The sequence below is a fragment of the Equus quagga genome, unplaced genomic scaffold (genome assembly GCF_021613505.1).
Source record: "Equus quagga isolate Etosha38 unplaced genomic scaffold, UCLA_HA_Equagga_1.0 220_RagTag, whole genome shotgun sequence".
Lineage (NCBI taxonomy): Eukaryota > Metazoa > Chordata > Mammalia > Perissodactyla > Equidae > Equus > Equus quagga.
The window spans coordinates 965,156-979,711 of record NW_025799647.1 but is presented as its reverse complement, the minus strand read 5'-3'; the positions used below and the strand labels follow the sequence as shown (position 1 = coordinate 979,711).

The 14,556-nt window shown below is 54.7% G+C and overlaps 1 protein-coding gene across 3 annotated transcripts in view; it reads left to right on the top strand.

Moving 5' to 3' along the window:
* LOC124233773 (polypeptide N-acetylgalactosaminyltransferase 16) overlaps window positions 1–14,556 on the top strand; it is an 88,610-nt gene that overhangs the window by 51,263 nt on the left and 22,791 nt on the right. For all 3 annotated transcript variants that reach the window (XM_046650973.1, XM_046650972.1, XM_046650971.1), the window contains exons 2-7: window positions 3,537–3,694; window positions 7,552–7,650; window positions 8,600–8,667; window positions 9,207–9,272; window positions 11,326–11,447; window positions 13,720–13,807. In XM_046650973.1, coding sequence (XP_046506929.1) covers window positions 3,537–3,694; window positions 7,552–7,650; window positions 8,600–8,667; window positions 9,207–9,272; window positions 11,326–11,447; window positions 13,720–13,807 — 601 coding nt within the window. The remainder of the gene's footprint in view (window positions 1–3,536; window positions 3,695–7,551; window positions 7,651–8,599; window positions 8,668–9,206; window positions 9,273–11,325; window positions 11,448–13,719; window positions 13,808–14,556) is intronic.

The following is a 14,556-nucleotide window of genomic DNA, read 5'->3' as shown; positions in this document are numbered from 1 at the left end:
GAGAGCAGGGGCAATATTTAGGTATTCATCCATTCATTCATTCATTCACCCTTTCATTCCTTTATTCAGCAAACATCCACTCAGTACCTACTATGTGCCAGGTGCTGGGAGCTCAAAGACGAGGAGCCCACCATCTAGTGGAAAAAAGAGCAAAGTAAAGCACAGACGTCAGTGCCACGTGAAATAAGAACTCCACAAATAGTCCCAAGTGCCCTCACCCCCTCCAGAAAGGGCAGCAGCACAAGTCCCATCCAGTGGCTCCAACTGGCTCCAAGCCCAGAATCTTGGGTCTCTCAGGCTGATCCAGATATAGCTCCTCACGGTCTCACAGCCTAGAGCCAAAGGATGTATTTACCCCCCAGCGCAATGCTTAGTAAGCAGTGTGGAGGGGAAAGCAGGAGAGCAGCAACATACTCCCCTGCTGAGGAGGGCAGAAGGGAAACAGCATGCACTGGTCACCATCCGCCACGCAGGCGTCATCTCGGGACTCCTGCCTCAGCTGGGGTTGGGGTGGGGTGAGATTGCATGGCCAATTCTCCTGCTACCCATGCTCTTAGGCTGAGGGTGGGGGTTTCTTCATGATCCCCCATGGCCATGCCTGGAGTGGGATAGGGGAGGAAAGGGCCAAATTCCTGGATCCTTCTTCTGGGGGCCATATTGCTTTTGGTTTATTTCTGTCTTTACAGCCTGTTGCACAGTGTCTGCACCCACTAGACCTTTTGTAAATATTGGTGATTTAATACTGGTGGTATGCCCAGGACGCTGCCTGTGGATACCCAGGGCAGGGGTCTGACCAGGCTGTGGAGCATGAGGGAGGCATCAGTGATGACCCCTGGATTTGTGGCCTGGAGGCCCCAGAGAACGGGACTGCTCGTCTCTGCGACAGGGAACGCAGGAGAAGGAGCTGCTTTGGGGATCAGTGAGGAATTCGTTTTGCGATGTTGAGTTGGAGGTACCATGGCACATTCAAAGGCCTGGAAGTCTCAAGATCAAAGAACAAGGCTAAGGGGAAAGGAGAGCTGGAGAGCTGGAAGGAAATGAGCTGTGGGACGGGTGTGGGAACTGGGGTTGGACATCAGAGGTAGCAGGGCTCCAGGCGGTGACTGGGGTGAGGCCAGGGAGGGTCTGGATGGAGTAGAAGCCAAAGCCATGCAGAGGTCACAACGTGCCCTTCCTCAGGGTCCCCTCCACTTGGCTGACTCTGCCTACTGACTCCAAACCCCGGGGATGCTGGGTCTCTAGGAGGGAGCAGGGCTTGGTGTTCCCATGGCATCCTTCTTCACGAGCTGTCTCTCAGGTGCAGATTCTAACCTTGGGGGAGGGTGGGACCAACAGAAGCTGTGGGTCTGTGGGAGGGAGGAGCAGACGTTTCCTGACAGCATCTTTGAGGATGTCTAGCTCCGTTCTGAGTCCCTGAGAGGAACTTCTCTAGAGAGCCTTGGCCTGAGCAGACTCTCTACCACAACATTCTCTGTGGCTCCAAGGAAGCTGTGAATGAAGTGCAGGAAGGCAGCAGCCTGGGGATGGGGGAACAGTCTCAGAAGCGTTCTTTCCACTTCCTGGCACAAGGGAGCTGCTCAGCAGAGCTTTGTTGAATGAATGGATAGTTGAATGAATGAGTGAGTGAGTTCAAGCATTTGTAAACAAATGAATGAATGATCAGGTGATCCTTGGAACTTGCAGAAGGGTGTCTCAGTGCCTGGTAGATGGGTGGCTCTCAATCATGTTTATTGGGTGATGGGTGAGTGTAGGATGAGGGCTCAGAGGTTTCCTGAACCCACAGAGTGGCTATAAGTCCTAAGTAAATAAACATGGTTATTTCCCACAGTTGCCTTGCAGGATAATGAAGTGGCATACTCTCCCTTTGGGAGCTTCTGCAGTTTTTCTTTTATTTTAGCTCCTCAACCATCAGTTGGAGGCTGCTTTCCATCTCCTGACCCCAGGCAGGGAGGAAGAGGCAGGCAGAGTTACCATTCATTCTTTTTCCAGGGCGGGAATGACACAAAGGAGCTTTCATTCTCGACTCTCAAAGTGGGACAGCTTGGGTCCTTCTAGCAATCTGGGGTTCAAGTCAAAACATTCTCCCTCTCCCTCCCTCCTTCCTTCCTTCCTCTGTCTCCTGAAGTGCATTTTGAGTCCACTCAGGAGTGGCTCTGCCACATCTGTTCAGTCCCTGGCATGGCACCAACTCACACTATCACAGTGCGGCAGCCTCAGCCTTTGTCACCATCCTGAGCATAGACTCCCTGAGCATCTATGTGTAGCATGGGGCTGGGCTCATGGACACTGGGAAATCTCTCTCACTGGCTCTGACCTCAGGGAGCTCAGGGACCGGCTCCTAGGAGGGGATATAACCGGAGGCAGGAACACTACGGAGTAGTCTTCTGCATTTCTGTCCCGTGAGGTTGGGAGCTGGGCTCTCAGGGAACATATTCCCCAGCAACACCCAACACAGGGCCCTCTCCCATAGGGCCAGCTGCCTTCCTGGGACCATCCCTCTCAGGACCAGGTCTGTGACAGAGTCCTCGTGTGGCAGTTCCTGCCTTCCTGCTGTCTCTGGGGGCCTGCAGCTCCAGCCCGGTGGCTGGTCAGGTGGAAGGGTTGGGATCGCAGTGCTTTCACAGTTGATGGTATTTCAAGGCACTCTGGAGAACCTCCGGCCAGTAGTTTGGTTCAAATAATGAGATGTTGGGATCCATCTATGCATCCATTCATCTCACATGTGTCCTTCCCCAGTGTCTCTCATGGGGGGAATCTGGGAGCACAGAGTAGGGTGTGGCTAAGAGGAGGGAGGCTGGGCTACAGCATCAGTCATCCATCACTCCCCAGCACTTAGCACCAGTGGGCCCAAGGTCTGACGTGGGGCTATTGCAGCAGCAAGCACGAGTCCCAGAGAAGATGCATCATTGTCCGTGCATTTGAGTTCTGGCAGCTCTGGCATCAGCCTGCAAGGGCCTGCTTGTCCTTATGGGTATCCTCTGTGCAGTGGCTTGTCTAAGCCCTGGGTGTTTACTGATCAGGCACCTCCCACATGCCTAGCCTAGCGTCAGGCTCAAGTTCATCCCTAGGAGACTGTCGATCTGCGGGTTGCTTGGTGCCCTCCAGCCTGGTTGGCGGTCCCCTCAGGACCTTGGGTCTCCAGGAGCCATCCTTTCCATATCCAGCAAAGAATATGGGCTTCAGGGTCAGAACAACCAGTTTGAATCCAGAAGCTGCAACTTACTAGCTCTGACCTTGAGCTGTTTTTTTTTAAATAGACTTTATTTTTTTAGAACACTTTTAAGGACACAGCATTGAGCAGAAAATACAGAGAGTTCCCATGTACGGTGTGCCCCCACACATCTGGGTACTGTTTTTAACTTCTTGAGCCTCAGTTTCCTCATCTGTGCAGTGGGGGAATGACGATCTCTGCTCACAGAGCTGGGGAAGGTACAAACGAGGTGCACAGTTGGCTCCCGCCTGGCAGTAAGTGCTTACACATGGTGGCTACTTTATCCTCCTGCCCGTGGCCCCTCTGATGCTGACCTTTGTCTCAGGTGACAGGAACACCCTCGAAAGGCTTTGATGAGAAGGCCTACCTGGCGGCCAAGCAGCTGAAGGCTGGAGAGGACCCCTATCGGCAGCACGCCTTCAACCAGCTGGAGAGTGACAAGCTGAGCCCAGACCGGCCCATCCGGGACACCCGCCATTACAGGTGTGGCCTCCATTGTGCCCAGGGAGAGAGAAAGGGGGAGGGAAGGGCCAGCACCAGTTAGCTTGTTTCTCTCAGTCATGTGGATTTAAGAAATGAGGAAGATTTCTTCAGACTCAGTTCAAACCTTCACCTTCAGTGGTTGTCCTGACTCCCTTTATGTCATTGACCTTCGGAGGGCCCTGACAAGGCCAAGGAGACCTCCCAGCTGCGGCGAGGGAGGCCCCTCAGCACCTCAGTCTGGAATCCCAGTGAGAGTGACCTGCCAGGGGACCACAGGGAGTCTGAGGGGTGGGCGAGCCGGGCGTTCTTGGTGCCCCACTGGTGGTGCCTGAGGTGAAGGGGGGCCGCCAGCCCTGCCTGTACTGTGCGTCGGTGGACTGCTGTGCACTGTGCACTGCCCCACTGGATCCCCCCCCCCTTTTTTCTTAAGATTGGCACCTGAGCTAACAACTGTTGCCAATCTTCCTCTTCTTTTTTTTTCTTCTTCTCCCCAAAGCCCCCAGTACATAGTTGTGTATTCCAGTTTGAGTGCCTCTGGTTGTGCTATGTGGGACGCCACCTCAGCGTGGCCTGATGAGTGGTGTCATGTCCGTGCCCGGGATCCAAACCAGCGAAACCCTGGGCTGCTGAAACCCTGGGCCACCGAAGCAGAGTGTGCAAACTTAACCACTTGGCTCCGAGGCCGGCCCCTGACATCCCTTTCCTTCCTCTCTTCCCACTCTACTGCCCCTGCTTTTTCAGCAACTCCCAGAAATGCTTCCCAGTCTTGCTCTTAGTCCTCCCAGTGTGGTAGGCAGGAGAGGCCCTAGACCCGGGTCAAGGACGCCTTCCACACTATTCCCAGCTCTGACTGTGCTCAGTGTGACCTTGGGCACGCCATCAACCCCCCTCCTGGGTTCAGGCCCTTGTTGTCTCCCGTCTAAGTTATACGGGTCGCCACGTCCAGTCTCTCCTCTGCCTGCCCCTCCTACTGGAACAGTCTCAGCTCCTCCCCCTGAAGTGCAAGCGGCCCCTTCCCCTCTGAGCCCCTGCTCCTCTTCCCCTAGCACGTCATGCTCCTGCAGTCCTATACTGCTCCTGCCTCCCTCCTTGTTTTTACCCCGCTGTTTCCTCTGCCTGAACCCCCCTCCCCAACACACACACCTTCACCACTCCTCTCAGTGTCCTCTCCTCGGGGGAAGGCTCCTTGCCAGCCTAAGCTGGTTTGGGGGCCTCCTCTGCGCTCCATGCAGACATCTAACAGGGCAACGAGGGGCTGTGGGAGCTGACCCGCCCATGTACCTGCAGCTTTGAATGGTCAACATGAGTGGTGTTGGCTCCAGCTATGGACCCAGCGCTGGGCTGGTCCTGGTTTGAGGGTAGATGAGAATGACTGGGGTCAAGATTGCTTTTCCTTCTGACGCAGCTACTCCGCAGCACAAAAGATGTATGTGAGATAAAGGTCTGCTTCTAGCACTTTCCCTGTCACTCATGGAGTTGTGCCTGAACTCCAGTGGGCTTGACAGCCTGTGCAAGGCGAGATGGACGTGCTGTTGGGGGAGTCCTAGACTGTCCTCACTGTCCTGGAAGCCCAGCACCGTCAGCCTCCAGAGACCACGCATGCTGCTAAATAGGGCGATAATCCTGCTACTCAGGAAGGTCCCACCCAGGTCTAATGGCCAGTTCCGGCCTTGGAAATTCTTTCTCAGTCAGTCCCGGGGGCAGTCTCCCCTCGTGTCTGCCTGCACTGCGGGGCCTAGGAGGTTATGTCCATACAGCACCACTAGGAGACTGCTCATGGGCAGCCCTACGTGGCTACCTAGACCCCGGGGCCTGGAGGTTCCAAATCTGTGAGTCGAGAGGTTGGCCTGGGTCACCTCTGTTCTCACTCCCACCCACCCCAGCTCTGAACCTTCTCAGGTGTTCACCGAAGAACTTGAAGGAAGAGTTCCTCCTGGGGCTCCAGGCATTTTAAAATGAGACTCTTTGGATCCAAGGCAGTGTGGGGTGGTGAGGTAGGCCTCCCCTCCTGCCCCGGAGCTGCTGCCTGGCCCTTTCAGAAGCCCGAGGGGGATCAGGATGTGTGTGTGTGTGTGTGGGGGCGCATGTGTAGGGGGAGCAAAGGAGGTCCTGGCTTTGGTGGGTAGGGGCTCCCATGGTGGAGCTGTGTGTGCTGGGGTGAGGCACACTCTTGCCCTGGGCCCTCCAAACTGCAGCTGCTGCTGGGTTCCAAACTGTCGGGCTAGTTCCTAGTTCAGCCCTCAATCTAGGGAACCCCCATCAAGGGGAGCAAAGAGACCTAAGCTGTGTAAGACAGGCCTACCAGCATCAGAGAGAAAACCCCGCCAGGCCCAGACTTAAAACACAGGCATGGGACACACCTCTTCAGAGGCTCTTGGCTCTTGGGAGCTGGATAAAACCCCGTCATCGTAGATATAAACCCCAGAGAAATGCAGAGTGGAAAGGGTTGCAGGGCCGGTGGGGAGGAGGTCAAGTCTGCCCCCCAGATGGGGTGTGGGTAGGTTGGCCACCTTCAGGTGGAGGTTGGGATTGCTATCCAGATTCCCTCCTTCCTGGGCATAAGATGGTTAGAGTTCAAGGACAGAGGCCTGGGGTCTAGAGGTCAGTGCTGGGGTCTGGGCGCACAGGAGATGGCTGCTTCTGCCAGCGTTCCCTGTCTCAGGAGGTCAAGCCCACCCTCACCTCCAATCCACGCAGGAAGATGGTTCACACGGCAAGTGGGGCTTCAGGGCAGGGGAGTGGTGCAATGCTGGGGGGGGGGGGGGTCAGAGGTGAATTTTTCTTCTCCCCTACATCCTCCCTCAAGGAGAGTTATTTTAAAGCCTCTTAGGATTTCCCCTTGGTGGGGGGAGGTCCCAGGCTGGTGGAACTCTTGCCTGTCTGACCGGGTCTGCTCTGCAGGGCAGGAAATGGGCCTGGGAATTGGGCTGTAAGCTGCTGTCAGTGGAATGAATGCTGAAATGAAAAAATAGTCACTGCTGGAATAGTCAGAGAGCAATTGTAATAAAGAAGATTGCCATGAAAAGCAGCTCCGCAGCTGCCTTCGCGCTGGCCCCAGGAGCACGAATAAACGCATTTGCAGAGACGGCAGGAATGAAGGCTGGCGAGAATGGATTGCTTTCATTCCCTTTCCTGAGGAGTGGGGAGCCAGTGGGCCAAAAATGTGTCTGGAGCCGGGAGCACAGAGCTGCGGGGGGAGGAGGGAGGCGGCGGGAGCTGCCTTTGGAGTCTTCTCAGAGGCTTTGTCTCCTCCAGGGGTCCCGGGGCCGGGGAGGAGTGAGCCCGCTCCTCTGCCTGGTGTCACAGCCGGGCTGTCAGTGTTGGGCAGTGAGAGAGAGGAACTCCCAGGAAGGCAGGACGGGACACTTCTTCTCCAGATCCGACCAAATGTCATGAGCCAGGAGAAGAGAAGGAAGAAGCGACAGAGTATCAGAGACGAAAGAGAGGCTGTTTTCGCTCTCCTCCCTCCCGCATTTTGCTTCTCATGGCTGCTCCATAGGCAGGGAGTTCTGTCTGTTGGTCCAGGGCTGGATCATGGGGCCTGGTGCTGTGCCTGCACACAGTCGGAGGCCTGCAAATGCTTCAGTGACTGGGGATGCTCTAGGTCTTTGGCAAAGAGTGCCTAGGCCCGGGCAGGTGCCCCCACCTGTGGCTTCCCTCGGAGGACTCCAGGCTGGGTGGCCTGAGTGGGCTGGAGTGTGGGCGTGGAGGGGCAGGGCCCACATCCTGTTTCAGGCTTGGCTTCTCTGTCCCACAGAGGTATTCCAGAGGGACAGCAGGCTGGACAAAAAGAAGCCTCAAGCCTGCCCTCAGGATGCTCCCACAGCTGCCCTCTGACCTCTCTGCTCCCTTCTCAGTTGCCCATCTGTGTCCTACTCTGTGGACCTGCCGGCCACCAGTGTCATCATCACCTTCCACAATGAGGCCCGCTCCACCCTCCTGCGCACGGTGAAGAGGTCAGCCCCGCCTTGGGACCCTCAGCTCAATGGTGCTACTCCCCCAGCCTCGGAGTGATCTGCTGCACCCCTGCAGCGGAGGGCATTGAGATAGGGTGCTGCTGTCAGACGCATGAAGACCAGTGGCCCTGGGCAGGGGTGTCCTGCCCTTCTGAGAAGCTGGGGCTGATGAATCAGGGTCAGAGAGACCCCAGAAGGCCAGTTGTTAGCAAGATGCTGAGTCAAAAACAAGTTTGGTTCCCCAAGACAAGGGCAGAAATGCCAAGGGAGGCAGGGATAGGCGTGAGGCCTCAGGTGGATGGATGCCAGCCCAGGAGGCCCCGGCTCCTGTGAGTGATTCAGAGAGAGGTGCCCCTTCATCTCCTAAGCTTGGCCCTGTGGTCAAGTTTAATTCCTCCTCACCCCATTTCTTTAATGAACTTAGGTAGGAATAGGATTCAGAAAGGAGTGCCGGTGGTATTCTAGGATTGAAGAAGCTTGGGTTTCCTTTCCCAGAGAGTGGAGGAAGAGGAGGGATGGTGGGAGGGAAAGAGTGGGGGGCTTCCTGAGAACACCACTCCTGAGCCATCAGGCCAGAAGGAGCCTCATTAGCCTTCCAGGCAGAGGGTTCCGGGTCCAGCTTGGGGCTGCCCCGGCAGGGCTGGTTAAGCCTAGGCAGCCAGAGCAGCTGCAGGTCCTGCCCAACAATCAAACTAGAGCAGCCCCCACCCCTGTCTGGAGCGGGTCCCAAGTGCCCGAGGCTCCAGGCAGCAGGGTCAGCGGGTCCTTGGAAAAGCCCGAGGAACACACGGCTCCTCAGCCACAGATCAAGGCCTGGAAGGTTTGCAAGCAGCTGCCTGTGGCCAGTGTGCTGGCCCCCAAGCTGGGTGGTGGGGGAGCCCCATGGCAGGGAGAGGTAATTGGAAGGTGGCCCTAAACCTGGCTTCTTCTGTCCCCACCGCTGCTCCAGTGTCCTGAACCGCACTCCCGCCAGCCTGATCCAGGAAATCATCTTAGTGGACGACTTCAGTTCAGACCGTAAGTATCCACCTTCTGCATTTGCACCCCTCCAAACCCCCATTTTCTCAGAATGCTGAGGCCAGCACTCTTGACCTCTGCCCCCGCCAGGATCTTCAGTCTTTTCTAGGTGCCCTCTCTGGCTCTGCTCGCTGGTGTCAAAGGAGGGGAAAGAGGAGTGTTGCTTTGATGGGACACAAGTGAGATGACATTTAAAAAGATGGAAACAACATCAGCATTGTTCTTAGTTATACAACTGCCATATGCAGCTCATCCCTTCAGTCCAGCTCCATGGGTGTTAGACGTTGACTGTGCTGGTGCCCTCTGGTGCCCCCTGGGGGTAATGCCATAAGTACAGGCATTCCTCAGAATGGCCTGGCCATGGGGAACCGGGCAATCCTTTGGCTAGTGGAGATGACTATGCTCCTCCATGCCTCCCCAGCCCCGGCCCTTTTCCTGGGCCTGGTATGTGACAGCTCCTGGGCAGTTCCAGTGGCAGCCAAGCCACTTGTGGTCGGATGCCCACATCTGAATGAGCTTGCTTCCTTCTCTCCACTCAGCTGAAGACTGTCTGCTCCTGACCAGGATCCCCAAGGTCAAGTGCCTGCGCAACGACCGGCGGGAAGGTAAGTTCTTGGACCTCGGGTGCTGCTGCAGACCCATTTGGCTCCAGACCTCTGCACCTCCCCACTCCCTTTTGGCGCCACATCATACGAAGCCAGCATGGGGCTGCTGCATCCCTGGTGGCCAGGACCAAGGTCTGTGGAAGGACCCTCCTGCCATCCCAGGTCAGCCCCTGTCGTAACATGACTGTGGGCAGGTGGCTCTGCTTCTGGAGGCCTGGGTTGTCTCTTCCGGGAATGGGGATAACAATGGTCCCCTTTCTGCCTTGCGCGGTGGTTGTATGGATTACATGGGGTGGACTGAGAGGGCACGCTTTGAAAAAGTCAGTGCTGTCACCTCACTGCCATCAGGAGGTGTTTTGGAGCGTCACCCATGGCACAGGGTTGTGCACAGCACTCTAGGGGACACAAAGGAAGCATGAAACGTGGCCCCTGCCCTCGGAGAGCTTATCACGTCCCCAAAGAGTCAGAATCATGGCAGCACGGGCTGGTTATGATCGTGTGGGAGTAGAAAGGAGCGGGGGGAGAGGGAGCGCAGGAGAGGAGCCATATCAGGGAGGGGGCCTTGCTTGGGTGAGGGGTTGTGGGACAGTGAAGGGGGTCCAGGGAGGGCATCCAGGCTCAGGGACTCTGCAGGCAAAGACCTGGGTCAGGAGGGCACACAGGTAGGGCTGACGGCCCTCTTCCCGAGCGCCCATCCTGAGAGGCGTTCACTTGCCTGCATTCCCACATTCAGGCCTCAGAACAGCAGATAGGGAAACGGGGTTTAAGGAGGTTCAGTAATTTGCCTGGGGTGATGAGTAGAGGAGCCAGGATTCTAACCCAGGGGAGGGGGACCCACCCCAAAGCCCAGCCTCTTAACCCCCCTCTACTTATTCTCCTTTCCTAGGACAATCGGGGCCTGGTCAGCAGAGGGAAGGGTGGGTGAGGATAGATGACAGACCACCTTGGAAACCAGAGAAAGGCATTTCGACTTGATAAGGCAGGTAGTAGGGAGCCACTGAAGGTTTGAGACAGACAGAGAGAGAGGTGATGGACACATTTAGGAAAGACCAATCAGGCCAAGGGGACCTTCAGACTGGAGTGGAAGAGGCCAGAGAGAAATTTCTCCCAAGCACAGGGTTGAAGATGCCTTTAGGCCTGGGGATATAGCGGGAGTGGAAGGAAGGGACAGATGGACTGCTGCACAGATGGGTGGATCAGCAGCAGGATAGCGGCAGGGCACCGGGCAGAGGTGTGGCCAGGGAATTCGCTCCATGAGCCACTTGTATTTCGAGCTCTTAGAGTGAGGCCCTTCCGTCCCCACAGCTCACAGGGCACCGGGGGCTGCTCTGTCGGGAACAGGACCAGCTGGGCCTCCTCGCTCCTGACAAGCAAGTCCCAACCCTGACCAGGGGGCTGCCCAAAGCGAGGCCATTCTCTGACGGTCAGTGAGCCGTTGGTGAGCCTGTCAGGGAATGGGGTGGAGGCAGAGCAGAGTGCAGGTGGAGGCCTCCTGGGCGCCAGGCTCCCTCCCCGACAGGCAGGGACTATTCTCTCTCTGAATCTTCAGATAAGAAACTGAGGCTTAGAGACGTTAAATAACATGCTTACGGTGAATGAAGGGGCTGACATACTAACTCCTGCCTGTCTTGGTCTAGAAGATTCTCTCCATGTCACACGTGATGGTGCAGCTGGAGGGGGGTACTGCCCTGAGGTTCCCGAGGGGTGGGGGGAAAGAGTTTTAGCTCCTGGTTCTCCTTTGGTACCAAGCCACACTTTATTGCAATTTTCATTCATTAACTCTGACAGTTACTCAGTGTGTCCCCGAGCCCAGAACAGGGTCTGGCACATGGAGGGCCCTCAGAGAATGACCTTGGAGTAATGATGGTTGATGGGTGGATGAGAGAAAGAAATCGAAGGAGGGAGGAAATAAACAAATACGAAGCAAAGATCAATCACCATAACTCAGAGGAAACCTCGGCCGCTGAAGGGGCGGAGAGCCCTGAGACTCTGCGGGGCGGCAGGGAGCAAATTGGCTCCATCTGGCACCAGCCTCTGTCCACTCCACTTGTAGGGCTGATCCGGTCCCGAGTTCGGGGGGCAGATGTGGCCGCAGCTGCCGTCCTCACCTTTCTGGACAGCCACTGCGAAGTGAACACCGAGTGGCTGCAGCCCATGCTGCAGCGGGTGAAGGAGGTGAGTCTGTCCGTCCCGGGGGAGCTCTGGCCCTCGGGATGTGCCCGCCATGATCTTGGCATGAGGGAGTATGAACAGTCTTTGAAGCTGGGCAGGCAGAGTAGGGAGCCTCAATGGTCTGCTTCCTCCTGAGTGACTTCCCCTCATTGAGCTTTCTCTTCCCAAAATGGGGATGATTGTAATGTTTGTCCCAGCAGGATATTATGAGAATTAAATTGGATGAAAGCCTGGGGGAGATATAAGCTCCTACTGTGAAAAAGGTGTTGTTGTACTCCTCCTGGGGGAGGCAGGGTCCTGTGCTGGGCGGTGGGGGGTGGGGGTGGGGCTCTGGGTCAGGCTAGGCAGCCCGAGAAGGAGGGTGGAGAGGATGGTGTTCTCAAGGAGACATGAGGGAGGCCCTGTGCCTGCTGTTCTCTAGAATGGGGAGGACTGGACAGATGGAGGAAAGGATGAGGCGATTACAACTCAACCATAAAAAGACAAATAACCCAATTTAAAACTGGGCAAAGGATTTGAATGGACATTTCTGCGAGGAATATGCACAAATGGCCAACAAGCACATGAAAAGATGCTCAACATTATTAAGTCATTAGGGAAATGCAAGTCAAAAGCACAATGAGATACCACTTGACACCTACGAGGATGGCGGTAATCAAAAAGATGGACAGTAACAGGTGCTGATGAGGATGTGGAGAAATAGGAGCCTTTGAACACTGCTGGTGGGAATGTCAAATGGTGCAGCCACTTTGGAAAACAGTCTGGCAGGTCCTCAAAAGGTTAAACATAGAGTTAGCATGTGACCAGGCAATTCCACTGCTAGGTATCTACCCAAGAGAGCTGAAAATGTCTGTCCACACAAAAACTTGCACACGAGTGTTCAGAGCAGTATTATCATAAAAGCCAAAATGTGGAAACAACCCAAATGTCTATCAACTGATGAATGGGTAAACACAATGTGATAGACCCATACAATGGAATATTATTCAGCCATAAAAAGGAACGAACTCCTGATACATGCTACAATGTGGATGAACTTTGAAAATCTTATGCTTAGTGAAAAGCCAGTCACAAAAGGCCACATATTACATGATTTCGTTTATACAAAACGTCCAGAAAAAACAAATCCATAGAAATAGGAAGGAGATTAGTGGTTGTCAGGGGCTGGAAGGATGACGGGAATGGGGAGTGACTGCTAGTGGGTCCAGGTTTTCTTGTTGGGGTGATGAAAGCATTCTAGAACTAGATAGTGGTGATGGTTGCACAACCTTGTGAATATACTAAAAATCACTGAATTGTACCCTTTAAAATTGTGAATTTTATGGTATGTCAATTATATCTAATAAAATTGTGATAAAAATGTGAATTACATCTCAGTACAAAAAAGTCTATAAAAAGGATGAGATGAGGCCCCACCGGGCACTGTGAGGAACCGTGGGTGGTCTCCCCTCATCCACCACGTCCCAGGCTCTTGCGTCGTCCTGAGACGGGGTGTGAACTGAGGGCCAGAGCTGGATTCCAAGTGCAGACCAGAGGATTCCGAGGGTCAGTGCAGAGTGCGGGGAGAGAAGAGAGAAAGATGAGGCTGTGCTCCGTGTCCTCCCTGGAGAGGGATGGAGGGCACGTGGTATATGATATAATCCACCACCACTCCCTCCCCGCTCAAAAAATCTTGAGTAAAATCGACATTCGCCACCAACGATTTGGAGGTGGATTTGTGTCTGGGAGGCGATGAAGGGAGTAGTGAGTGGGTGTAGCATGAGAAAAGTGACACTCAGGTTACACAGGGACTGCAGGGTCCCTGCCCTCAAGCTGCTAGTGATCCACTTGGGAAGACTCAACCCAAACATATACAAAGGTGGATGACAATTAATAAGACAACAGTTCAAACCAGCAACAGAAGAGCCACTTCAGGCAGCATATGATTCACTGTCCCAGGAATGGTCTGAACTGTAATTGTGAGAGTAGCTTAAAAGAGGAAGAAATCCTCAGTCTGCAGCAATCAGGGAGGGCTTCCCTGAGGAGCTGAGATCCCAGCAGGGCTCAACGTGATGTGAGAGGAGGAGGCCGGGAGAGCATTGTGCCCAGGGGACCCAGGTGGGACCTTGCAGGAGCCTGGATGTGGTGATGCAGGACAGCTCCCGGGAGCCTGCCATGTCCTGCGGGCAGTGCTGAGTGCCCCATGCCTTGGAGAGAACTGCTTCCCAGAGCTGGCAGCTGGGCCTTTTCTCACAGAGTCCCTGGCCTCGCCCCATTCTCGTGTTTCCTCTCCTAGGACCACACCCGCGTGGTGAGCCCCATCATCGATGTCATCAGTCTGGACAATTTTGCCTATCTTGCCGCGTCCGCGGATCTTCGCGGAGGTGGGTCCGGCTCCCAGGGGAGGGGCTCTAGACCTGAAAGGAGGCAGGGGAGGGCAGGCAAAAGCCCCCGCGTAGTGCTCTTCTTCCCGGCCTTGCCAGAGCGTCTCATGCCTCTTCACCTCCAGGAAATGAAAAGGGATTGTGTAGAGCCCTGGGGTTGGGGACAAAGGGCCAGTGCTGGCAATTGCAGGCTCCTGGCACAATCAGTGGCAGAACCAAGCTAGTCTCTCGTCTTTCCCTCCCCTCAAACCTTGACACACCCTTTCCTAATGCTGCCAGCCCAGGGACCTGGCCACAAGTCCTGGGAGGAGGACAGGATGTGACAGCCATCTTGGGGTGGGGAGGGGCCCCCAGCCTTGCGTGAATTCCTCGCAGGTACCCTGGAGGGTCTAGACCCACTCTCTCGCACGTGGCTATTGAGCTCATGAAACATGGCAGTCTGGACTGAGATGTGCTGTAGGCATAAAACACACAACAGCTTTCCAAGACTTAGTAGGGAAGAATGGAACATATCTCATTAGTAATTTTTTATATTGATTACATATCAAAATGACAATATTTTGGTATATTGTGTTAAAATATAGTATTCAAATTAAATTCATATGTTCTTCCCACTTTTTGATGTAGCTTGCACTCCATTTCCTTTGGTCACCTCTGGTCTAGACTTTAGAACCGTGCTGTCCAATAAAGTAGACAATAGCCACATTTGGCTATTTAAATTTAAATGAATTAAAATTAAATAAAATTGA